The 26,885-nt window shown below is 39.4% G+C and overlaps 2 protein-coding genes across 4 annotated transcripts in view; both read left to right on the plus strand.

The window, feature by feature from the left end:
• The window catches only part of LOC134845195 (protein phosphatase 1 regulatory subunit 14B-like), a 45,811-nt gene extending 29,828 nt beyond the window's left edge, over window positions 1-15,983 (plus strand). For 2 of the 3 annotated variants that reach the window (XM_063862091.1, XM_063862099.1), the window contains exons 3-5: window positions 11,016-11,099; window positions 15,538-15,570; window positions 15,658-15,983. In XM_063862091.1, coding sequence (XP_063718161.1) covers window positions 11,016-11,099; window positions 15,538-15,570; window positions 15,658-15,735 — 195 coding nt within the window. In that variant the 3' untranslated portion in view covers window positions 15,736-15,983. The remainder of the gene's footprint in view (window positions 1-11,015; window positions 11,100-15,537; window positions 15,571-15,657) is intronic. The other variant, XM_063862107.1, reaches the window with a different exon arrangement.
• An 860-nt stretch (window positions 15,984-16,843) lies between these two features.
• Window positions 16,844-18,136, plus strand: LOC134857691 (uncharacterized). Its single transcript, XM_063873748.1, has one exon. The coding sequence runs from the start codon at window positions 16,844-16,846 to the stop codon at window positions 18,134-18,136; it is 1,293 nt and encodes a 430-aa protein (XP_063729818.1).
• Window positions 18,137-26,885: the final 8,749 nt, after the last annotated feature.

Genomic DNA, 26,885 nt, shown 5'->3' on the forward strand with positions numbered 1-26,885 from the left:
CTAATCGCATTTGTGAAGAGCTTACGGTTTTTTCCCTAAAGTAAAATGGGGCGTTTTCACTCAACAAAAGCCAAAAATAAAATATAATTTGAAAACAAAATGCTAAATATTCCTATGTTTTCATAATTGTAACAAAAATTAAAAAACAGAAACTTCAATAATTTTGCCCTACAACTTAAAAAGCTATTAAAGAGCGCGGAGCATGTGAACAAAACGAATTAGCATAAAATGATAAACATTTTTAAAATCATTTTATTCTCTTTTTTTTCCAAAGCATTTGGTTAGCAACCTCTTTGGAGCTATTTCGCTTCGCATAGCTTAATTTTGTATTTCGAATAAATTTAATTAAGAAAAAGACCCCGAAATGTAAGACATCACGAATAAAAATCATTTATTTTGCAAGGCTTACCAAACACAGGGATCAGATATCAGCTTACCAATGTGGTAAGGGATAGAATACTATAATACTGGTGTTAAAACAATGTAGGTTTCAAGATGTAAATTTAGTCTCTCAAACTGTTTCTTTTGATTTTCACTGAAAAGTTTTTAGGTCAGACCGAATTCCGTATCTGCCATACAGAGATCTGCTGCTCAACTGAATCGACTCAGGGATCAACACTAAGCGACTTTGGTATAAAAACAATATATGATTACAAAAAGCAATTTGAATCTCAAAGTTAGTGTACAGCAAGGTTTACAAATAATTAGTGCACATGCAGTATGTGCTGTACCACACTCCCCCGACAACAACTAAATTTTATATAATAGCTAAAAAATTTATTCAGTAAATAAGAGTTTTAGTACTCCGTTTAATAAGTTTTTAACTCCTTTTTCTTCGAGTTTCTACTTCTCTTGCTTCTATCTATTTTCTTGGTTCCCACTATTTTTCTCAAAGTGCGATGGTACACACTACGATGCGTTCCAGGTTCTTGAAATGTCTAAGGCCTCACTCCCGAACTTCCTTCTAAGCAAATGTTTTTCCATTAATCCAAGTTCTGTTTCTATTCGCTTATTCGCGTCTGTTCAAATTGTTGCTAATTTCATTCTGTACGCTTCGAGAGCTGCCTTGTTTAAGTCCGTGATATCTTGTTGTAAATTTATGAGCTTAACTGAGTGCTTCACTGGATTTCCGTAGCGACTAGGCGCCTTACTTTTGTTCTGTCGTCCGCTACGCCTCACTGTCACTTCGCTACCGCCTGACTTGTCGGATAACCCAGGAGGAGTATTGCTGAGCACATCATCGCTCGCCCCGTCCATAGATTTCAGTATCTCTTCTACAGAATTCTGTACACCTCTAGTTAATACCTGATCGGCCACTTTGTTCCAATCATTTGTGGTAAAATCGTGGCTTTGAAATGTTTCCAATATTCTCTCTGCAGATGTGTGTCTCGTGATCTCTTTGCTGCTGTCCGTTGGATCTTTTTGTGGACTTGTCGAGTTGGTCATGTCCGCTTCCGAGGGTCGTGAAAGCACCTTGTTGTCTCGTTTCCTTGTTAGTTTATCGGTGCTTACTGCTGCAGCAGCTTTTTGTCTTCTGGTTTCTTGACTTGTTGGTTTTTTCTCTTTTTGCTTTTCTCCCTTAGTGTCAAGAAAAATCTTCTTTTTGTCCAAAAGTGGTTCTGAATTGTTCGGTTTTGCCCGCTTACGGCTAAGTTCAAACCCCCCGTTTACCTCCATGTCCTTTGAGGTCACGTTCTCTTGGCTATCTTGATATAGCGCCTTTTTCATTTCCGAATTTTGTTGAATTTGTGGCATATCTTCTTCTGATTCAATCTCCTCCAATTGTATTATGCTTTCTTTCTTATTTAGCTTTTTTTTTGTTCTTCGCCATGTGGGCTTCTTAACTGGTCCTTCTTGAGACTCTTCTCCCCTGCTGCGCTGGCATCTATTTTCGATTCGGCGATGTCACTTTTCCGATGAACTGCACCTGCAGCCGTTTCTACCGTATGAAGGGTTTCTGATCGCACTTTTCCCTTCAACGGGTGCATTAGAGCTTCGTCACTTTTCCTGTTCTCGTCTTTCCGTAGCAGGTTGGGATATCGCTGTTCTGGTTGTTCTTGTGGTTTATCCTCAATAAACCCATGTTCCCATGAGTATAGAAGTTCTTTCCGCAACTCGGGGTCAATTGTGCTAGTTTCGTCGACAATTCGTCTCAGATCATTAGCGGGGGTGTTGTAGCGTACCAACAGGCATTGGCTTCAATAAGGGTTCTTAGTGCTTTTGCTCGATCCTTATCCTTCGCTGATTCGACTTCTGACTTAAATAGCGGACTGATTTCCGTTATTCTGACCCTTTTGTACGATCTTGACTTTTTCTCTCGACTGATCGATACGTTTCTTTAGCTGTAATACAGTGAGGGCCGAGCGCTCCAGGTGTTCTTTATCTAAACGATCAGAAATTTTCACGAATTTATCCCTAAAGATTTTAAATTCACATTTTGTAAGGCGTCCAAAATGGGCTTCAAACGGAGAGCATTGAATCGTCTTTTGTTTGCTTTATCTAAGATCGCAAATTATCGTGCTAAAGCAAAGTTTTATCGATGTAACGTTTTCATCCAAAAACATAACTCCCAAACTTCTTTTGATAGTTTGTATCGTTCGTTAACTAATCCACAACCCCTGCGGTTCCCCACTGGACAGACTTTTTGTTCAATATTATGATCTGAACAACATTTTTGCATTGTTTTGCCCTTAAAGCCAGAGAATTGATCGGTTCTTACAGACTCTGGTATTCCGTGAGTATCAACATAAGTACGTAGAATTTTCACTGATGATTTACCCCCAGTTGACCTAGTAATTTTTACCGACGGAAATTTGGAGTATCTATCTATAGCTACAAGTAGGTAAATTTTGTTACCCTTGGGATCTTTTAAAGGTCCCGCATAGTCTAGTTGTAATTCTTGAACCGGCTGCTATAGCAGTAGGAGTGGTGTTGCGTCATTCTTCTATAATATATTTTAAACATTCTTACCATAACGAGTGCAACTTCTGGATTCTTTGGCCATGTTTACAGTGTCCTTATGCATGTGTGGCCACCACAGATACTTCGATACTTCTAGCATCGCTTCCTGCCCGGGCTGGCCACGGTGAATCCGTTTTAGTACTGCGAACCGCAGAAGCCCTGGAACAACTAGCCGACCGTCCACGATGATACAATCATCCACTGCCGACATCTGGTGTCATAGTGAGTTCGTATAGGGTCCCATTAATTCAAAACTATGGTCGTCGTTCCGTTCAATGACGCGTCGTTCCGTTCAATGATCCTTTCCATTCATGTGTCCTTGGTGGTTTGTTCAGCTAGTAGACTTCGATCGAATAACTTCGACTGGTTAAGTACTTTGTTCCCTTCATTCTTCTTTGCCACGCTAAGCTCTTCTTGCTTCGACCTGCGTTCGAGTCTTCTTCCTGCTACTAGGCTGACTTCCGGGCTGTCTGTTGGGCTGTCTGCTGTTAAGTCCACCTCGATCAATGTTGTTCTTTTCACATCTTCTTGGTTCTTGTGTGGGCTGGTCATTTTTGAGGGCGCTTCCAGTTCTAACATGGTTCCTGGAGTTGATTTGTCATTACGCTCCGATCCAACTAAATACCAAAATGACATAAGCTTGAGCGGTTCGTTCTGTTCGTGTTGGTGTTGACGTTGATGGTCCGGTTTTAGGATTTTTCTTGTTGTATAATTCCATTTTCCGCCACTCGACCTGCGGTACATCTGAGTCAGAGCTGTCCGACACGTTTCCCCCGATGTTCCTCTTTGAACCGTCCTCGTTCTCTGTTCCTTCTGTTAATTGTGGCTTCTGCTACCTGTTCCACCATTTAGTCTCGTCTTCCCTCGCTGGTTTTCCGCTCGATTATTTTCACTGTCTTTTTTGGTTTCTCTTTGCCGGGTTTGTCCTTCATCCGTTTTTTTTGTGGAAATGAAATTATTCGAATTGAAATCGACCGACTGTGTACACGGAGATATTTTGCTTGAACTGTTCTGTACACAGTTTGAGAGACGTGAGTTTTGATAGTTTTCGTTCCGGTCGAGCTTTGTTCGCTTTTGAACAGATTGGTTGCTATAGCAACCGTGTGATGACGTATCTTGCGTTCTATCCAGTGTGTTCTTTTTTCAGAAGTTTCTACAAAATTTTTGTTCCCGTCAGCTGTGTTTCATTACTTATCCGACTGTTCAAACAGTCGAGTGCTCGATGAAATTCCTCAATTGACCTTACCTTAAATTTCTCATCCAATTTTGACTCAGGCCACTGTTACCCGTTTGGTTCTCTTGACAAACAATCTTCTTTTCCTATATCGCTACCCGGTATATATCACTACCCAATATACTTTAAATTGGTAAGGTAACAATCGGTCCACCCACCTAGTGAATCGAGATTGATACGTTTTTTAAACTGTTTTCCCCCAATGCTGATGTAAGAGCTTTATGATCTGTGGCTCTTATAAATTCTTTCCCTAAAAGAACGTGTTTAATTTGGTCTACTGACCTTACTACTTCAAGCAGTTCCAGTTCATTGGTCGAGTACTTTTTGTCTTGGGTGTTTAGATAACGTGAAGCGAACTAGTCATCGGATATTCTCTGTTCCAAAGTTGCCCCTAGGCTACTGTGACTTGCATCGCATTTTACCCAGGTATCTTTTGTGGAATTATAATACTTAATGTGTGCGATCCTTGCTACTGGCTATTTATTTTGGTCAAAGATAAGCGAGTGTTTGTCCCCCACTCGAATTTTTCACCGGCAATTGTGTATTTAACATTTTCTTTTTCTCATTTTCCTCTCCTAACAGTGGTCTGAGTTTGTCGGTTGAACTCGCTACAATGGGAATAAAATTAGAGAGGTGATTGATACTACCCATGAATCATCTCAATTGTTTAAGCAACTTCGGGGGTTGAAGGTTAAGTATTGCCTCTGTTTTTATGATTTTGGGGATTATTCCACTTTGTGTTTGTTAATCTCTCAACCAATTAACTTCTGTCTGAAAGAATTCACATTTTGAGAGCTTCAACGCTAGATTTCCATCATCTAGTTTCTTTAATACGTCGAGTACCAACTTTTCATGTTCTTTTTTTTTCATCATTTTTTGAAACGATCAAAATATCGTTGAGAAAGCAAAATGTTATCTTTGCATGATATAAGGTCCGGTTCATTGCCTTTTAAAATTCAGCAGGTACGTCTGCTAACCCATAGAACCCTGTAAGGAACCTGTATGTTCCTGTTGCTTGGCCACCCACAATGTTGAAATTGCACTGCTTAGCTGTTTTTGCAGTTAGTTTGATTTGACTATATGCATATTTCAGATCAAGTACCGTAAAATACAATGTACCGGTTGTTTTTGCAGTGATAATTTCACTCACTACATCCAATAATTCATCTACATTTGGCTTTTGATTTTTGTTTTTATACAGCTGTCTGTTAATAGGTTTTGCATCTAATGCCAATTTAATGGAATCGTCTTTTTTACTGTAATTACTATTGGAGCAAAAAACAGTCGTCGCTTGTACATTTGTCTAGTTTCATTATATGAACTACCGATAATAATTTCGTTACTTCTGCTTGGAATTTGTCCTGAATGAATATGGATATGTATTCTTCTACTTTTTTCTTTTATTGGGTATAACGGGTACTCGAATTTTGTGTTAACGACATGATTTTTTGACTTTCGCTGCCGGTCAGAAAGAGAACTAATTTTTTGGTAAAATTGTTGTTTCAAACCTGACTGCTCCCACAGTAGCACGTCAAACCTAGATCTTTTTGATGGTGCTGGTTTTTGAGATGTATGATTTCCCACCTTTCCTTGTAGGTCCAGACCCAAAAAGCATCTTGCTCGTCGTTCTGTGATTAACAAAGATGCGTTTTTGACTTCCCACGAATCTGCTGAACGAATATTGGCTTGTTTTGCTCCCAAAATGAAAATTGGGTGTTTGTAATGGTCTACAAACTGTGCTGACAGATTCAGCTTCTCGACTGAAATAAATTTTATTTCTGATGGTCCATCTAATAGTTGTTTGGCTGTAGTCCAGTTCAGAAACGATACTGAACTCCCTGTGTCTATTGTCATATTTATGATTTGATTTTTTACTCCAATCAACGCTTTCAGTGCTTTTATGTGATGCGACTGTGGATTTCTGCGTAATTTTTTTCCATATATTCCGAGTAGCGGACCGAGGCTTGATTTTGATGGCCATGATCTCGAACTCGGCGCATGAATTAAAGCTCTGAATTAGAATACACTCTTCCCATGAACTTGAATTTTCTTCTGTAACCTCGTTGACTTGTTCCAAATGGCACATTTTATCGAACTGATTTGGATGGCTACCGTTTTTGCATGTCTTTCCCATTGCCCTACAGTTTTTAAAATGTCCCTCGCCGAATGTTCTTCCACATCTAGTGCACTGTTTTTGCTTGGTCCAAATTTTGTATTCCTTTCCTCATTTGTTTTCTTCCTGAATTGGTCTCTATTCGGTCTTTTGTAGTTTTGGCCCTTGTTCCCACCTGACATTATAGGTTTTCGCTCAATTTTAATCAACGTTCCGGGAAATTGACCAATGTTTGTTTTCCCGTTACTGACTTTTGGAACGCTTGTGTCGTTTGTTTACTTTGCTCAAAATTAATGGCTCGTTTGAGTACCTCGTCTGGCGTAAACGTTTGAAATGTTAGAGCATCGTGTAATGCGGTATTTTTCATTTTTGATATGAATAAGTCTCGGACTAGTTCTTGTTCCAGCACACCCAATTCAACCGTGGCTGCCTGTGCAGTTAGTGCCGCACGATTTGATTCTAACGTCTTTTCATTTTCTTGCGCCCTTGTGAGTAATCTATATCGCTCACATGTGATGTTCTTTGTTTTTCGAACGATATTTTTGCCAATCTCACCATCTCCCTGAGCTCAAGTTTTGATATTTCTATATGCGTGTTTTTTTTGAACCATTTTTTTGTACCCTCGGTACCCAATGCCAGAAATAATCGAGATGTGAGTCGTTTCTGTACTTCGTTATAAAACACGTTGTGACCTACTTCAGGTCCGCGCTCCCTCTTTTCTTCATTTTCGAGAATAATTTCATCCCTTAAAAGTCTGTCTCTTGCTTCCCTGTCCATTACTGCCTGTTCATCATCATTTGTTCCTGGAGTCTCTGGACGAGGAAGTGGTTCCTCAATAACTGCTTGCGGGTCTCCTAATAAGATCTCAGGATTCACAATTTCATTGACTTTCACCGCTAACAAAAATTGGTCAAATCAAACTTTGAAATTCCTCTGAAGATCCGAACTTGCTGATGTCCAGAAAACAGGAATGCCCATGTTCGTTCGGTTGTCCTGTGCCATGAATCCTGCTGGCTGCGCCATGTGGTAAGGGATAGAATACTGCTGAAAACAATGTAGGTTTCAAGATTTAAATTTAGTCTCTGAAACTGTTTTTTTTTATTTTCTCTAAAAGGCTCTTAGGTCAGATCGAATTCCGTCAGTATCAGCCGTACAGAGATCTGCCTCTCAGCTAATTCGACTCAGTGATCAACACTGAACGACCTTGGTATAATAACAATATTTGATTACAGATAGCAATACGAATCTCACAGTTAGTGTACAGCAAGGTTAACATATAATTTTTGCGCATGCAGTATGTGCTGTACCACAGCCACCTCTTTGGAGCTATTTCGCTTCGCATAGCTTAATTTTGTATCTCAAATATGTTTAATTAAGAAAAAGACCCCGAAAAAAAGGCATCACAAATAAATATCATTTATATGGCAAGGCTTACCAAACACAAAACCAGGTGACTTCCGAAATGGCAAAAAAAAATAAAAAGGACCAACGGTTGCTTCCAATCATGGTAATGACCGTGAAACACTTTCAAAAATTTTTTTTCTACAGAACTTTTATGTTGAAAAATTTCCGCCAGTCTTGGGGTGGTAAAACAAAATCGAAATTCAGTCACAGTTTGATCGTTTAATGACAAGAACTAGTCCTAGTTACAATTTTCAGTTGATGCTTAAATAATCAATATACAAACTTGCCAGATCTATTGCGGTTATGCCCTAGTTCTGTAGATATTTCTGTAACTCTATTTTCAATTCTAGGTTTTCTTGAGATCCTTTCTTGATACAAATGATGCAAACCATTCAGACATTTAGTCGTCCTTGGGTACATATAAATCGTTAGGTCAGATTGAACCCAAATTCTTTTAGCAAAACTTTTATGTCAACAAAGACATTTTGAGGTTTTTGTTTATGAAACCGAATTCGAGGGATCAATTGAGCAATTTCCACATTCCCGCGAGGGGGGAGGAAACTCAATAGGTAATTGAGATATATTTACCACTTGAAAACAGTTTAAATGGCGGCCGAGAAAATTAGACGACAAGCAAATTAGACGACCGTAAAGAAACGGAATTTACGGACAACCAGTATTTACTCAGCCAAAATTAATTTAAGTCTGTAAACAAAATTCACGCAATTTGCAGGCAAGCTATTGTCTAGTTTCCGTTATTTTCTGATCGTCTAGTTTCTCAACGCCTTTTTTCTTACACCCAGTTAAAATGGTATGAAGCCATGAGCGAGATTCTCCAATGAAAGTGGAACTCCAAATTTTTCAATATCAATTCACAAAAAAATGTTCACAATGAAAAAAAAATCATAAAAACTGATGCATACAAAGCAGAAATTTTTCGGTCTCAAACAAAGAAAAAAACGCTATTGCGTACATCAATAAGGTGCTGAAGAGTTTTACAAATGCAGCTACAAAAGAGGAGCATCAACTCTTTCCTAGAGGCAATGTTTGCCCAAAGGAAAATTCAATTTATTTTCGATTTTGTTCTTTGTCAAACTTTTTTCTCGACACTCATAAAATAAACTTCAATCGGTCAATTGATTGCATTCCTTGAACAAATCAACCATCTGCTAGAGTTTGATAACGTGTTCAGTAGCGTTGTATCATTTTTGCACAAGGAAAATAGCTCAATTAGTCATTACGATTCGGGGGAGATTGCTCAATTGATACAATTCTAGGTATTTTTGGTTATTTTAGACTAATTTTGTAATAGTTTATAATAGCACAAAAAGATTGCTCAAATCGACTTTTAAGTTTGTAAATTAGTTTTGACCAAAATGGATATCATAGTACAGAAATTTTATGAAAATTGTACGACAAGCATTTCTCCCATGCATTCAAAGTATGGAACTGCTTGATAAGCAGTTTTATTATGTGAAATTGTATGACAAGCATTTTTTGCGTATGCAGGTCAAAACGGGAGTTATGTTTTGCAGCTCTTCACACCTTGGAAAAATACGCAACAAATTTTAAGAAAAAAAAGTTTAGGTTTTGATTAATCTTATTAATATGGTTGGAACTTTCTGTGCTACTCGCATTTAAGAAAAGTGAAAACAAATCGATTATAACGGATTTTCGTGGTCTAAAATGTTGGTAAATATAATCGTTTCCCAAGTTACGCTCGGACAACAAAATTGGACTAAAAACGGATTTAAATCCATTTTTTCTCGCAATAACAAAATGCATTATAATTCATTTTGTATCCATTATTATGGATTTTGTTTCGCGCGTCGTGTAGAATTTTGCAAAATTTTTAGCATTTCTTAAGTGAGTGATGCGGAAACTTTGCAAAGCGAGTGTACGGCCTAGCCTAATCCATTTCAAAACCTAAGCTCAAATTGCAAAAATATTCTGTTAAGCTCTGAACCCCTCGCCACCTGAACTCCCCCCCCCCTCACCTGAAACCCCCCCAGGGCCTGAAAAGCAGGTTTATGCATGTCTCAGGTCTTCCCCCACCATATTTGTGGCGGTTGTTGTAAATGGGCAAAGACTAGGGGGGGGGGGGTAATGCTGAGTAACATAAAAGAGTTTTAAGAATATCAAAGCTAGGTAGAAAAATAAATAAATTGAACAACAAGTAATCAACGTAACCAACTTCAGTTTAAAACATAGAAAAGACTTCATGTGCGTTGAAAATCGATTATAATTTAGTTTCATTGTCAGTGTCCACAAAAGTGAAAATAAATCGATTATAATGGATGCAAAAATGATTTTGTTGCCTCGAAAAATAGTAATATGATAATCCATTTTTAATTGATTATAATCGATTTGCTTTCACTTTTGTGGACACTGAAAAGGAAACTCAATTATAATCGATTTTTATTTATGGAACTCCAATGCGGGTAGTTACACATCAACCCACATATCTTGCTTCAAGTTTTCTTTGGTTGCGTCTACAGTGTCGAGTCTTCAATTCAAGCGATTCTGCAATGTAATGGTTCAGTAGTTATAATTTTTGGTTTGCAGATGTGGCCTGTTGCTGAATTCCGATTTACTGACATACCACATGTAAATATATTGTCTATATATAAATAGTCACTTTCTGAATACTTTTTTTGGTTACGTGCTTTTTGCAAGCGGTTCAGGCGCTTTAGCAGGTGGTATGGCGCACTTTTTCAAGCTTTTGGACAAACTTTGCCTATTTCTTTTTCCCCTAAAAAATTAGAGTATAAGCCTTTATGATGATGATGATGATGATGAGTGGTTTCTGCGATTCGCAGAGGATCAATGAAAGGCTTTTTCTAGCCTGTCTAAGCATAGTCCGTTTCTCTTATTTCCCCACACTCCAGACTGAGTTATTTTGTTGAAGGAAGCTCTTTTTTGTGCACTACTTTTAGGGTGCACCGGCACAAGAAAAAAGCAAAATTTGTCCAAAAGCTTGGAAAAAGTGCGCCAAACCGCCATACCACCTGCTAAAGCGCCTGAAGATGGTCGGCCAGAAACGGGTGTCAAACTATAACGTCAAAGGAGGGACCCTTTTGGCGGTCAGAAGGTTAAATCCCTCAGACTGGGCTTCGACACCCCCTCCCTGCCTAAATCCGCTAATTCAGAAGTTGTTTGCAGTTTGGTCATTTTGTCATTTAAAAGATTATACGGCTTCAATCATGATAAAACTTCTTCAAGAAGCTTTTGCCCAAAGATCACTCAACGATCGATCCTCCGTAGTTATTGATCACAAATAACGGTCAGCTGATATTGTTTTAGGATGACGAGGATTGCGACATCTTCATTGATCTAGACGATGTGGCTGAGTATGAGACTGATGAACAGAAACGCAACTTCATCAAGGTCACAATAACTTTAGCTTGTAGATCAGTAGTTTATGTCATCGCGCCAACAATTTTTAAATTTGCACGCTATTTATTTTAGTTAACCAGCCAGAGGCCTAACCCGAAGGTTAATTATTTAAGGTTAATTAAGCTATGACTATCTTACAAGCGTTCACTTTGTAAATAGCAGTGCACGTGCGATTAAAACCCGCAATCATCTGATTGCTGGGCACCATCACTACCGATGCGCCACAACGCCACAGTTTGACCAATAGCTTACTGCTTTTTTCTGAGTTTATCAGTCAGCCTTAACTAACCATTCTAAACTAAAAACTCTTATGTCAAATTGTTGACGCCGAACTTCAAAAAAAATTTGATTCGTTTTCGATAAAGTTTTTGTTAATTATAATGTTTCTAAAGATTGCCAATTATATTATCTTAAAAGTATCTGGAAAATTTTTTTGAGTCTGGAAGAAAACTTGGCATCAAAAAATAGGCGCGTCACTGACGAAGACGATAAAAATACCGCCTTCATCAGTGAATTGACTAAAATAAGCCACTGATTTGACTGAATTGCCCACTGAATTGGCTAAAATAGGTTTACTCATTTTACTCTTGTAAAGTAACCCTAACTTGATATAAGATTTATTAGTAACTCATTCTAATTGTAACCGGAGTTGAATCCTAAAGATAACAACAGTGTGAATGGCAACTTTTGTATGGACTCTATAAAGGATTCTTGAAGTCGTCAAGGTTCAATAAAATAGCAAGTTTTATTTCTTACAGAATCATGCAAAAAGTTGTTCAGGCAAAAAATTTTAATTCTCGATTAAAAGGCATTTGCGCTTGCAAGAGTAAATACTTGACATCAACTGATTATACAAACGGTTTTCTGATAGTTGTAGCCAAATACTTATTGATTTCAACGAGCAAAGGAATTAATTTTTTTCTTTACGTTTTTGTCGTTTTATCTGCAATAGAGGTATAGAGTTGAAATTTCAACACATGCTAGATGAAACTATTTAAAAGGATTTAGATTGGTCAAAAAATGAGAAATCTAACTTTGAGGGCATAAAATAGCCAGTATATCGTAGAATGTTTCAGAGGTGTTCTTGATGTGGAATTGCCTCGCAAACAACATAAAAAAATCTAAATAAATGTGCTCAAATTGGTTCTTTGGGAGACTGATGAACTTGCATTACTCTTTATACCGCGGAAAATTGACAAAGAGATTAATTGAAAAAGTGACTTAGTGCGGCGTCAAAAACGATCGTAACTGATTTTCCACGGATATGGGCGCTAGTTCACAAAAAATTTTCCAAGTTTTAGAGATAACATAAGTGCTATGAGAATCCTGTGCATAGATCGAAGCAGTCAGTTTTCGAAAATAGTTACTGGAGTAGCTTTTTCTTGGCTCATTTCAATCATCTGCGTGAAATTGCTTATAAATATTCACCCCTTTTTTTATCCCAGAATTATTCACTTTTTCTTCAATTCAGTATGTCATTCTTCCTATGTACCAAGAGTAAGCCAAGTTCATTAGTCTCCCAAAGAATGAGTTTAACCTCAGGGACTCAGATTTCTTAAGTTGTTTGCTAGGATGTTTCCGCATCAAGAGCAGTACTGAAGCATTCTAGGATATACTGGCTATTTTAGGCCTTCAAAGCAAGATTTCTGAACTTTTGGCCAGGCTGTGTTTTTAAATAGATTCTTTAGCATGGCATTAAATTCATTTGATAACAGCTTGGCATCAATTTCTTTTGCCGAAAAAACACCAGGAACGTATTTCGTATTTTTTTATCTCCACAAACCAGTTGCGGATCCAGGATTTTCTTTGGGGTAGCTTTTTCAAAAAATTTCAAAATTTTTGTCGACCTTTTTTTAGGTTTCCTGAATTCTCCAAGAACACTATAAAGACCTTTTTTGACACCTATTGTCGTTTTTGAGCATTTGTTTGGAAAATTTTGACCAAAACTTGCGTTTTTTTTTTGGAAGACCCTACCCTTTAAAATTAGTATATATTGGCGCCAAAATCACCTTCAGAAAAAAATTCGGTTTGGTTAGCAAAAAAGGATGTCATAAAACAATAACAAATGGGAGACCCTTTGGTTGGTAAGGGGGTCGAAGCCCGCCTTCCCTAAATCCAACCCTGCCCCAAACGCTCTCATTTTATCACGTAAACGAACAACGTGCATAAAAGGAAGTTAGGTTGGTAGAAACTTGGCAGCATGGTTATGTAGATTGATGATAGTGTTTTATTGTTATCGTTTTTCTTTTACGGTTGGAAAGCTATGTTTGCACATACTGTTAGATATTTCCATGCACCAAAACACGAACAGCCAAAGATGTGAGAGCTTTTTGTGATCATTTCCGCTCCATCAGCGGGTTATTCTAATCACGCTTCCACCTAAAAAGTTTTTGTGGTTCGCATCATATACATATCGATGTATTTTAATTGTGCCATAAAAACTTTTCCCGGAGGCGAACGATCTTTTTTTTTAGGTCAACCGAATTGATTTTCCGAGCACTCTCAGTAAACTATATAGACCCTCTTTTGACAAAAAAAATTTGTCCAGGCAAATTTTAAAAAAAAACGGTCAAAAATGTCGTTTTGGGCACTTTTAGGAAAATTTTGACTACAAAATCGCGTTTTATCGGCGCGCGCTCCCCTTCAAAATTAGTATACACTGGCGCCAAAGGCGCCTTTAGAAAAATTTTAGGCCAAAAATGGATGTCATAAAATATACCAAAGGGGGGACCTTTTGATTGGTGAGGTGGTCGGATCGTTGAGAAGGGGGCGCCCTCCACCTCCCTAAATCCGCCCCTGGACACAACACAAAAAAGCGCATAGAGCTAGCATAAAAAGCCACTGAATTAAAAACTGAATAAGCATTGTAAAAAAGTTATTCAGCATTAACGAAGCATACAATACTTGGGTACTGCAACGCTGAGCTAAAAAAATTTGTCATTAACACCATCATTTTGAAACACACCAAGCACAAACGCATCAAAGTACACGTTTGCCCCTCTAACACTATTTTATTAGGCGATTTTACATAAGCCGAAAAACCCTTGCCTTTTATAATAGTCAAAATCCGTTTTTAATCAATCATAATCAATGATATATGATTTTATATAGAAACCGACAATGAAAATCCAGGGGCGGATCTAGGATTTTCTCAAGGGGCGGGCGTATTTAAAAAATTTTTTTTTGGGTGAACCAAATTGATTTTCTGCGCTCTCCCAAAGCACTAAAAAGGCACTGTTTTGGCGCGCAGGAAAATTTTGAAAATTATTACCAAAAAGTTGCGTTTTTCGGCGCGCGCTTCCCCATCAAAACTAGTAAAAGGTCCGTCAGCCAAAAATGGATATCTGAAAATAGTACAAAGGGGGACTTTTTGGGTCGGCAGGGGATCGAATCCCTGAGGGGGATCTAAATCCGCCCCTGTGAAAATCCAATATCATTGATTATTATCCATGAAACTCAGTTTGAGAGATAAAGCTATCAAAGTTATCCTAGTCGATGCCAGAAGCAACCAACGCTCAAGCGATTCAAAACTGCGGTGTTGTTTTTATCTAGCGACGCCATAAAATAACTCTCTAACTTGATAAAGAACTATCGGAAAGTTACTCTGATTGTAAATAGAATTGAATCCTTACTCCAATGCAAAGTGTTTTAAATATAGATTTCTTTCTAAATATTGAATGAAGAATAATGAAGAATACTTGCCAGTTGCTGTGCAAGTAACAGAGAGTGTTCAGACCACATTCTGTAAAAATTATATATATCATATATATAGTTTTTCAAATTAGCGTCTTTTTATGCATGGAAAGATATGTGATGAGAGAACTATATGATAATGTGTAGATTTAGTGATTCAGCCATAATCGAAAACAATTGTTTTTAAAAATGAAAAAAAAAAACAAACAACGAAAAAAATCAGAAAAATTTTTCTGTAACTTTTTCTAATGTTTTTGCAGATTAATATTTTGCCATTGATCACTAAATGAAGCTTCCAATAAAATTTTTTCTAGATAATTGCTAAGTTTTTCACTTCTATGTAAAAAAATTACTCACTCGAGACGAAATTAGGCTAAAAACCAAAATTTTTTAGTTTTTTCTACACAAATTTTTTTTAAAATGTCCATTCAAATGGCTTTATTATGATATGTCACTCGATTCATTCCAAAGACTTTTTGTATGGTACCTAGTTTTGCGTGAAAAACACAAAAAGCTAAAACACCAGTTCCAGTGGTCGGAACAATAACCGCCTCATAACGATTGCTAGACTACACGTAATACAGACAAGTACTTGTCACATCAACATCTAACCTCAAACAGCTAAAGTTTGTCAACATCTAACCACAAACAGCTAGAGATTATGATTAAGCATTATTTCTTGGTTCCTATGCTCAGGCTCATTTCATCCGAGTTATATATGTTGTTTTGGTTCTAGGATTATCTCAGGGACTGCCGACACTCAACAGATGTAAGGCTGTCTTCTAAACCGCAATACGTTGTATTCTTCATCATATAATCATAGGAATATCATCAAAGTATTGTGAATGTGTTTCAGATTTTCATCACAGAACTGCTGGAAAAAATGCGCCATCTTCAAGCCACAGAAGTGGAGAAACATTCTAGAAGTTTCTAGGCATCTAAGCTTACCCATCCCAGACATGTCACTTCGTCGTAATAATTTGAGCGTGGATATTAAATCAATGTACTTGAACGCTACAACTGGTGCTAGTGCAAGGAAAACTGAAGTGTAGCAACAAACTGAAAATGTATGAAAATAAGAACAAGACTGCTCGTATCAGGGCGAAGCCCTGAATGTTCCGACTGCCTTTAAATGTTTAATAAAATGTCATAAAAATGAAAAAAAAATTCTTAAGTTTGAAATTTTTTATGAAAATTATCCCCCCACTCGCCATATAAAGTACAAAAGGATAGATTTCGCTCCTTGTAACAAATCAATTATGGCAAATAAGCTTCTTCCAACTAATTTGGAACAATTTCTAAGACGGATTAAATCTCCGCTTACGCGTTAATAGCGCGAATTATATCGCGCGTTAATTGTCCCAAATTGGTCAAAATGGCCAAAATGGCAATCTTTAAACCCTCATAACTTCATGAAAAATGATCACAGGTAAAATATCTTTTCAAATATAAGCTCAGGACAACAATAGCTTTCGAATGATATAAAAAAATTCCGTCAAAAATGGCTAGTTAAAAAGTCGAAATTTGTCTGAAGAAAAAAAAAACCCACCCCGAGCACAAATATTCCGTTACTTTCGTATCGAAAGTCGGAACAAAAACTTATTAATACTGCCAATTTCAGAATTGATTCGAACATTCTATAATTCAAAAACAAAGTTCTGTCAGTGCTTTTTACAAGTTATACGATATACGACAAATTCAATGTGTTGTATAGTGTAATTGAGTTCATTTCGGAAGCTGTCAATCAAATGTTCACTCTTGGTGCTAGACTAATTGATTAGCAGGTGTTTGTCCTTGGAACAGTCTGTCACCCTTGGATACTGTTTCTAACCACTCTCTATGCTAACTTTGTAAGATTAAGTTGACTATCTCTTCTATCGGAATTAACAATTGCACGACGATCGTTTTACCTTCTCGACATGGCGCAGTGAGCAGGATCAGGTGGGGGAAAGAATCCACTGGGCATCACGGGATTTTGGCCAGCAAAATGCACGGAACCGCCAATGATGTGGGAATTCTGGATTAACAGATTCCAATGGGGAATGGTCGCCAAGCACTCACTAAACCCGATGAACTTTTACTTCGCCGCGACACTCACAGAGGCCCAAATTACTGATTTGCCCGCGGAAGTAGACGGAAAAAATCGGCGGGAATCAGAACAGATGTTGATTTCGAACCTGTATTTGTGTCTGGGGGAAAAGGGGCAGGATGAACTGCACAAAAGACGACCACACCTGGACCTCCAGACGATTCGTTACCCACGGATGATAGACGCGCTGGAAACGGAATTTAAGAAAGAAAGAAATGAAACATATGAAACATACCAACTCCTTTCTCGTAAACAATTTATCAATGAAAGTTTGGAGCAATTCCACTCCGTACTCAGCGGATTGGCAGCGCGGTGCAATTTTGGAACATTAGAGGAGCGAATACTAAGAGACGTATTCATTGTTAACATGAATAATCGGGATGCACAAAAGGAACTATGCAGGTCGACGAAAACACCTGAGGAAGTGTACCGGATAGCTCTCTCGTACGAGAGGGGTAACAAGTATGCATCATCATATGTTGCCACGAGACCAGTGGGGGCCCCAGGATCATCATCAGGAGGCAGAGGAATCCAAATAAAATCGGAACCAGTCGGAATAATCCGTGGAGGTTATCGGAACAATCGTGCAAGGGGCCGGGGCTCTTACCAAGGGCGAGGATCGTATCGAGGCAGAAATCTCCCCAATAACAATAAATGTTATAACTGCGATCAACAAAATTTCACCAGGGAACACTTGGACAGATGCCCAGCAAAGGGGGTTACATGCAATTTTTGCCACAAAATTGGCCATTTCGAACGAACCTGCAGGGCAAAACGTGGAAACCAGCGGGGACAGGGAGCCGTAGGAATGATACGGGAGAATGGCGATGATCATCACCTAGAAAATTCGGCGGACGAAGAAGCATCACAACATGCAAGTTCCATTGGATGGGTTAATAAGAATCCAGTGGTGCACTCGTGGGACTCAAGCAGTTCCGACGGGGACTATATGGTCATGGCCATAAAACGAAAAAAAGTAACAGAAATGAAAGTTGCTGGGGCACAATTGCCGATCAAAGTCAATGGGAAACCCACTCGAGTGTGGATCGATAGCGGGTCCCCAATTTCAATTTTCACCATCGGGGAATTACGAAAAACTTTGGGAACATCAGGAGTAAAACTGGACAATCTTACGGAGGAGGACAATGCTTTTCGGGATTATGGGAACAATCCAATACAGATGATTGGAACAATGGCAGTAACAATACAATCAAACGGCTGGAAGATCCAATGCAAAGTGTTTTAAATATAGATTTCTTTCTAAATATTGAATGAAGAATAATGAAGAATACTTGCCAGTTGCTGTGCAAGTAACAGAGAGTGTTCAGACCACCTTCTGTAAAAATTATATATATCATATATATAGTTTTTCAAATTAGCGTCTTTTTATGCATGGAAAGATATGTGATGAGAGAACTATATGATAATGTGTAGATTTAGTGATTCAGCCATAATCGAAAACAATTGTTTTTAAAAATGAAAAAAAAACAAACAACGAAAAAAATCAGAAAAATTTTTCTGTAACTTTTTCTAATGTTTTTGCAGATTAATATTTTGCCATTGATCACTAAATGAAGCTTCCAATAAAATTTTTTCTAGATAATTGCTAAGTTTTTCACTTCTATATAAAGCTGTCAATCAAATGTTCACTCTTGGTGCTAGACTAATTGATTAGCAGGTGTTTGTCCTTGGAACAGTCTGTCACCCTTGGATACTGTTTCTAACCACTCTCTATGCTAACTTTGTAAGATTAAGTTGACTATCTCTTCTATCGGAATTAACAATTGCACGACGATCGTTTTATCTTCTCGACATGGCGCAGTCAGCAGGATCAGGTGGGGGAAAGAATCCACTGGGCATCACGGGATTTTCGCCAGCAAAATGCACGGAACCGCCAATGATGTGGGAATTCTGGATTAACAGATTCCAATGGGGAATGGTCGCCAAGGACTCACTAAACCCGATGAACTTTTACTTCGCCGCGACACTCACAGAGGCCCAAATTACTGATTTGCCCGCGGAAGTAGACGAAAAAAATCGGCGGGAATCAAATGTTCACTCTTGGTGCTAGACTAATTGATTAGCAGGTGTTTGTCCTTGGAACAGTCTGTCACCCTTGGATACTGTTTTTAACCACTCTCTATGCTAACTTTGTAAGATTAAGTTGACTATCTCTTCTATCGGAATTAACAATTGCACGACGATCGTTTTATATTCTCGACATGGCGCAGTCAGCAGGATCAGGTGGGGGAAAGAATCCACTGGGCATCACGGGATTTTAGCCAGCAAAATGCACGGAACCGCCAATGATGTGGGAATTCTGGATTAACAGATTCCAATGGGGAATGGTCGCCAAGCACTCACTAAACCCGATGAACTTTTACTTCGCCGCGACACTCACAGAGGCCCAAATTACTGATTTGCCCGCGGAAGTAGACGGAAAAAATCGGCGGGAATCAGAACAGGTGTTGATTTCGAACCTGTATTTGTGTCTGGGGGAAAAGGGGCAGGATGAACTGCACAAAAGACGACCACACCTGGACCTCCAGACGATTCGTTACCCACGGATGATAGACGCGCTGGAAACGGAATTTAAGAAAGAAAGAAATGAAACATATGAAACATACCAACTCCTTTCTCGTAAGCAATTTATCAATGAAAGTTTGGAGCAATTCCACTCCGTACTCAGCGGATTGGCAGCGCGGTGCAATTTTGGAACATTAGAGGACCGAATACTAAGAGACGTATTCATTGTTAACATGAATAATCGGGATGCACAAAAGGAACTATGCAGGTCGACGAAAACACCTGAGGAAGTGTACCGGATAGCTCTCTCGTACGAGAGGGGTAACAAGTATGCATCATCATATGTTGCCACGAGACCAGTGGGGGCCCCAGGATCATCATCAGGAGGCAGAGGAATCCAAATAAAATTGGAACCAGTCGGAATAATCCGTGGAGGTTATCGGAACAATCGTGCAAGGGGCCGGGGCTCTTACCAAGGGCGAGGATCGTATCGAGGCAGAAATCTCCCCAATAACAATAAATGTTATAACTGCGATCAACAAAATTTCACCAGGGAACACTTGGACAGATGCCCAGCAAAGGGGGTTACATGCAATTTTTGCCACAAAATTGGCCATTTCGAACGAACCTGCAGGGCAAAACGTGGAAACCAGCGGGGACAGGGAGCCGTAGGAATGATACGGGAGAATGGCGATGATCATCACCTAGAAAATTCGGCGGACGAAGAAGCATCACAACATGCAAGTTCCATTGGATGGGTTAATAAGAATCCAGTGGTGCACTCGTGGGACTCAAGCAGTTCCGACGGGGACTATATGGTCATGGCCATAAAACGAAAAAAAGTAACAGAAATGAAAGTTGCTGGGGCACAATTGCCGATCAAAGTCAATGGGAAACCCACTCGAGTGTGGATCGATAGCGGGTCCCCAATTTCAATTTTCACCATCGGGGAATTACGAAAAACTTTGGGAACATCAGGAGTAAAACTGGACAATCTTACGGAGGAGGACAATGCTTTTCGGGATTATGGGAACAATCCAATACAGATGATTGGAACAATGGCAGTAACAATACAATCAAACGGCCGGAAGATCCATGCAAGGATCAAAGTAATCGGAGGGAACCGACCATCAATAATTGGAAGAGATCTGATGCCCCAACTAGGACTCCAGTTGGTGCAACAATCACCAGGGGACCACATAATGTCCATTGAAGAAGGCAGTCAGGACGCACTGGAACCGGAGGGGGAGTTGGATTCATGGCAAACATATTTCAGTAAGCAGTTTTCAAACTTTTTTAGCAGGGTAGGGAAAATAAGAAACTACAATGTACAAGCCGAATTTTTTGAAAACCTCACCCCAGTACAACAGAAGGGGCGTCGAGTCCCGATTTCGTTGCAAGAAAAAGTGGATGCCGAAATTGACAAATTATTGAAACAGGGTCATATCGAAAAATTATCCGAATGCTCGGACAAATATTTTGTGTCCCCAATAGTAATAACAGTAAAAAAGGATGGGTCCGTGAAACTGGCACTCGAGTCGAGGGAACTAAATAAACAAGTGCATAAGAATAAATACCAAATGCCGAATATCGAGGAACTAATGGACACGGTTGGACAAACGATTAGCGAAAAAAAACAGGGAGACATATATTTCACAACAATGGATTTAACATACGCTTATGGCCAACTGCCACTAACGCTGAGACAAGCATACAATGCAATTTTTCTCTTATTGGAGGCCGCTGGACGGGTACATACCGGTTCAAAACCGGATTCTATGGTCTCACTACAATGCCCGCGGAATTCCAACGCGCAATGGATTGTATACTCGCCGAATACCCGCAAGCGCATGCGTTCATCGATGATGTTTTGGTCGTAACTAAGGGAACGGCGATAGACCACATAGCGACGGTAGAGAAAATTTTAAAGAAACTGGATCGTGAAAATATGTCCCTAAAATTGACAAAATGTAAATTCGCCCAACGAGAATGCGATTGGCTAGGCCATAAAATAACCCCGACTGGAATTACTCCATTGGTGAGAAAAACAGAACCAATAGAGGCGCTAACGCCGCCACGGACCTTGTCGCAATTAAAATCGTTTATGGGGTCAATTCATAGTTTGTACAAGTATCTGCCGGCATTGGCCGAATCATCGGCACCGCTGCGACCCCTACTAAGCAAAAATAATGAATACATTTGGACACCTGAATGCCAGAACGCGTTCGAAAACCTTAAGAAACAAGTTTCTAACATTGTTGAATTACGGCACTTTGATATTCACAAAGACTTTCGTATAGTGTGCGATGCAAGCCATAACGGGCTCGGCGCGGTGTTGGAACAGTTAGGACCAGAAGGATGGCGCCCAATCTCGTTTGCGTCGCGATATCTTAACGAAGCGGAAAAGAAATACTCAACAAACGAATTGGAAATGTTGGCAGTTGTGTGGGGGGCTGAATACTTTAGAAATTACATACTGGGCCGAAGTTGTTTGATCGTTACCGATCATAAAGCCCTAATATCCCTTTTGAACGGTAATAACAAGAAAAATAAAACGATGTTTAGTCGTTTAACGCGCTGGTTAGATCGACTAATTCCTTTTGATTTTCAAATTGAGCATAAACCGGGGGCTAAAATTGGCTTGGCGGACTACTTATCACGTCATCCAAGTAGAGAAGCAACGCCAATTAGTACGTATGATAATATGTTTACGGTGGCAAAGATCAACCTAATTCGCACTGCGCTTGGCTTTAATACATCCAAGGGACCAAATACATCCAAGGGACCAATTTGTACAGCGGATAATAAGCATTCTTTAAATAGACTGGAAGTTTCGTCACAAAACGACTCGGTAGAGGGCGGAAAAACATGTAAGCGGAAATCAACCAATCAGATTCAAACACGTGGTTTAAGCCGACGGCTACGCGAAATACGCACTGGATTAGTTGGGGCTATTATTCAATCAGAACACAGTTGTTCAAAATTATCTAAATCCAACTCTCAAAATCCAAAGTTACTTAAACCCAGCCCTCAAATTTCAAAATCAAATATCACTATGGACCGCAGCATGCGCAAATGGCAGAAATTCCTTAAACAACATCCAAGTCTGAATAGTAGTAGCGACGAAATCGAAGAATTGCCCCCAAATGTATCACTAGAAGCCATTACCAAAGAGACAAGATCAATACGCACAAATACAACTCTCTCGTTACCCTCGGAATTCAAAGGAGAAACAGTACCACCAGTGGACCCAAACCTTGTATGTATGTCAATTATACCGCGAAATTGTAAGATCGTTAACAAAGCTACTTCATTACCTGACCTGTTTAATTTAAAATTCATAGAATCAAATTATGTATCGGACCCCCAACTGAGCGCTATTCGCGATCTCATTGTTACACAAGATCCTGAAATTCACGAAAAAGTTACTCAAATGAACCGTTATTATGCTCAATTCGTCAATGATTTCTCAGTAAAGGAAAACGTAGTTTGGATGGATGATAAATTAGTCATTCCAATTAACCTTCATCAGCAATTAATAACCGAATCCACGCGTACCACCACGGGAAATCAAATATGTTCGATGCCGCAAAAGATGTCTGGTATCCCTACATCTACCGTTCAATAGCTTCAATTGCCGAAGGGTGCCCTGAATGTACTGCAGCTGGTAAGAACTTAAAGACGTTAATAAATAAAAATCAACTGGGATCTGTACCGGAACCAAAAGAACCAAATGAATCAGTCCAATTAGATTTTTGGGGCCCCATCAATTACTTAAATGAATCCCCAAAATATGTACTAGTGGCGGTCGACCGGTTCTCTCGTTGGCCATCGGCAATGGTCTGTGGGAATAATCGATCAGACAAAATATTGAAATTCTTGAAGAGCTATATATCAAACCACGGGGTGCCACGGAAAATCCACATTGATCAGGGAACTAGCTTCATGTCAAACGCGATTAAAGCTTTTTGTAATGGGGAGGGCATTGAAATCATTAAATCACCAGTAAACGACCATCGAGCAACCGGGTGCGTCGAGCGTACCATTGGCAGTCTTAAGAACTCTATCCTTACCTTTGCTAACGAAAAGAATCCTGAACCCTTGGAGAAAATGGTCGAACTGGCCCTTGGTGCTCTCAGATTCTCAAAAAAACTCGACACTTAAAATTTCGCCCTTTGAAGCTCATCATGGTAGAGAAGCAAACACAGTTTTACGGAATCTTACTAAAAAACCATCGCTGCAAAATCTGGATTTAGATGCCACCGATCCTAATGTGCAAGACATGCCCCATCCAGCTGATACAAACTGGAGTGTAAGATCAGACCTCGCCTACGATATCAAGAACAGGACCCATGCACGACGCCTTACAGTGGACCAATCCGCGAATCAAGACGACGAACCGTCGATACTTAGAAGTGCGAACCCCAAGGGACAACCGGGACCATCCGGATCGTTGTTTCAGCGAACTGGGAACAAAAACCTAAAAAGGTATAGACAGAGTCATTCTAAAATTAGATCTGAGAGTACACATACAATAACGTTAGATAATGGGGTTGTGCTTAGGAAATCGGGAGTAGCCACGAAGCCCATACCAAAGAAATCTAAAGTTGCAGCCAAAGCCGTATTACCGGTACCATCGAGCGAAGTGAAAAAGCGAACAATTCAAACAGCATTACCACCGCCGACTCCGCGCGAAGTAAAGGAACGATTAACACAGCGAATTGCGAAAAAGAAACGGGAAAGTACCGGGCGCCGATTCGAAGATACCGACTCTGAATCGGAAGACAGCGAAGACTTACCGATTATCTCGGTAAAACGAGCCAAACAGCCACTAACTACCACCCCTGAAGCACATATAGAATGTTCAGCAGCAGCACTACCAGAGGCCGAGGTTGGAACTGACCAGGACACCATTCCGGCACAAGGCGGCGAGTTAAATAATCAAAATCCAAGGGAGCAAGGAATGTCCAATCCAGGGGACCAGTCGAAACCGATCACCGTCAGTAAGAAAAAGGGAGCCTCATCAAAGAGAGCAAAGCTGGTCTCATACAGCTGCCAGGGTGAGAGCCAGGACGAGACATCATCCACGACGTCTAGAAAAAGCGGGCGCAAAAGAACGGCGGTCACCAAGATGGGGGCGTAATGATTGACTTCATCAATCAAAACAAGGAAGGAAGCAAGTGATTTACAAAACACAGTAAGCTTTCTGAAAACTGTTCTAACCCAGGGAGAGGGTGAGTCATTAGTGACTTAAAACTCAATTGGTATCACTGCTCAGTGATCTTTTAGTTGTTAAAAAGTTGTCATTATTAAAGTCTAAATTGTATCCAAACATGAAGCTAGTAATTCTTTTCAACCATCTATGATCAATCATTTCAGTCATTAAAGTCAACCAGCGAAACCAATTCTACTCAACTAAAGTTTCATTATCGAAGGGGAAGTGTTGTATAGTGTAATTGAGTTCATTTCGGAAGCTGTCAATCAAATGTTCACTCTTGGTGCTAGACTAATTGATTAGCAGGTGTTTGTCCTTGGAACAGTCTGTCACCCTTGGATACTGTTTCTAACCACTCTCTATGCTAACTTTGTAAGATTAAGTTGACTATCTCTTCTATCGGAATTAACAATTGCACGACGATCGTTTTATCTTCTCGACATGGCGCAGTCAGCAGGATCAGGTGGGGGAAAGAATCCACTGGGCATCACGGGATTTTCGCCAGCAAAATGCACGGAACCGCCAATGATGTGGGAATTCTGGATTAACAGATTCCAATGGGGAATGGTCGCCAAGGACTCACTAAACCCGATGAACTTTTACTTCGCCGCGACACTCACAGAGGCCCAAATTACTGATTTGCCCGCGGAAGTAGACGAAAAAAATCGGCGGGAATCAAATGTTCACTCTTGGTGCTAGACTAATTGATTAGCAGGTGTTTGTCCTTGGAACAGTCTGTCACCCTTGGATACTGTTTCTAACCACTCTCTATGCTAACTTTGTAAGATTAAGTTGACTATCTCTTCTATCGGAATTAACAATTGCACGACGATCGTTTTACCTTCTCGACAAATGATAAAGTTTATACATAAAAGATCACAGGAAACGTGAGATTACTAAAACTAATTATACGATTACAAGAACTCAGGAGGCAATTCTTTTTTATGAGATAAAAGTTTTGCCATCAAAAACAGAAGGGTTGATTTATGCCAATTTTCATAATAGGCCAATTTTCACGAGGGTTGATTGATGTTCATTTTCGGACAGCCAAATTTTCAGAGAAGTTGATTGGGCGTCAATTTTGAGAGAAAATAATTAAATAGTAGACGCCAAAATTACTCAATAAAAATCAACGCAAAGTGAGGAGCAGAATATATTTGAACTTTTCCCACCATAGGTTACTACTGCCCTTTTGGAGGGACCGACCTTGTAATATGGACCTTTTATCAAAACGAATTTGATTGATGTAATGACACTGTTTAGTCTGGTTCAGGTTTTCCAAAAAATTAATTGGAGCAAGACCAATCAAATATTTGGTGTACCAATCAATTAATTGTACTTGGGCACCTGGACTAATCAATTATTGCAATTAGTTGGCAATAATTTTGGAAGAAAGAAAAGAATGGTAAAACAAGAATTCAATCCTATTTACGAACACAAGTTAAATTACTGTAAATCACTTATACTGTCTGTCAAACAGAACAAAAAAACTCATGCGGTGATGCTGGCAACTAACTCCTCGTCCCAAAATCGTTTGTTGCCGCGCAGAAAAACTTGCATCTCCAGATTCATTGGTAAAAGTTTTTTTTCGGAAATCGTTGTAGGTGTAACCGGCGGAGCTGGAAAGACTTTCCAGCAAGTTGGATGTTGGTATCAAAACACCAGTGTCAATATACTGCGTTTTCGGAGCAATTTCAGTTTTTTTGGCCTTTAGTTGCATTGGCGCATAATCTTTTGGAGTTTCAGATATATCCGAAACTTCTGATGGAGCTCGCGGAGATTCAATAACTCGCATCTTAAAAACTGCTTTTTGTCGTCTGACATTTTTTTTCTTTTTGGCTCTTGATTTTTCGTATGGCACTTTCAAACTGTGAATTCTGTACAATTGCAAGTCTGGTTGAGAGTACTGAGCAAACTCGTCATCTTCATAGTCAATCAAGACAGCATCGAGTAGTTTTCTTGCGTCCACCAGGTATGAAGACTCACTCTGAAGTGCTTCGGAGACTGACAGCATTTTCTCAGCTTTCCCCTTCAATTGTTCAGCATCGTTGTTTTCTCGAGGGGAGAGCAACAAATCAACAAAAATTTCTAGGTGAGGCTTGAGCTCAGAGTAGCTGTTAACCATATCAAAACTGCTCGTCCATTTGCTAACGTTTCGCTGAATAGGTTTCAAATTAAACTTTTTTGTAGTTTTGCCGCAGTTTTTACATTTTTCAGTTTTCCCATCGGATCGTTTATTTTCTTCAGCCTTTTA

Source organism: Symsagittifera roscoffensis, chromosome 1 (genome assembly GCF_963678635.1).
Source record: "Symsagittifera roscoffensis chromosome 1, txSymRosc1.1, whole genome shotgun sequence".
Lineage (NCBI taxonomy): Eukaryota > Metazoa > Xenacoelomorpha > Acoela > Convolutidae > Symsagittifera > Symsagittifera roscoffensis.

What these genes read in the sequence shown, in the direction of transcription:
- LOC134857691 (XM_063873748.1), top strand. Translation starts at nt 16,844, where the DNA reads ATGGTCGCCAAGCACTCACTAAACCCGATGAACTTTTACTTCGCCGCG.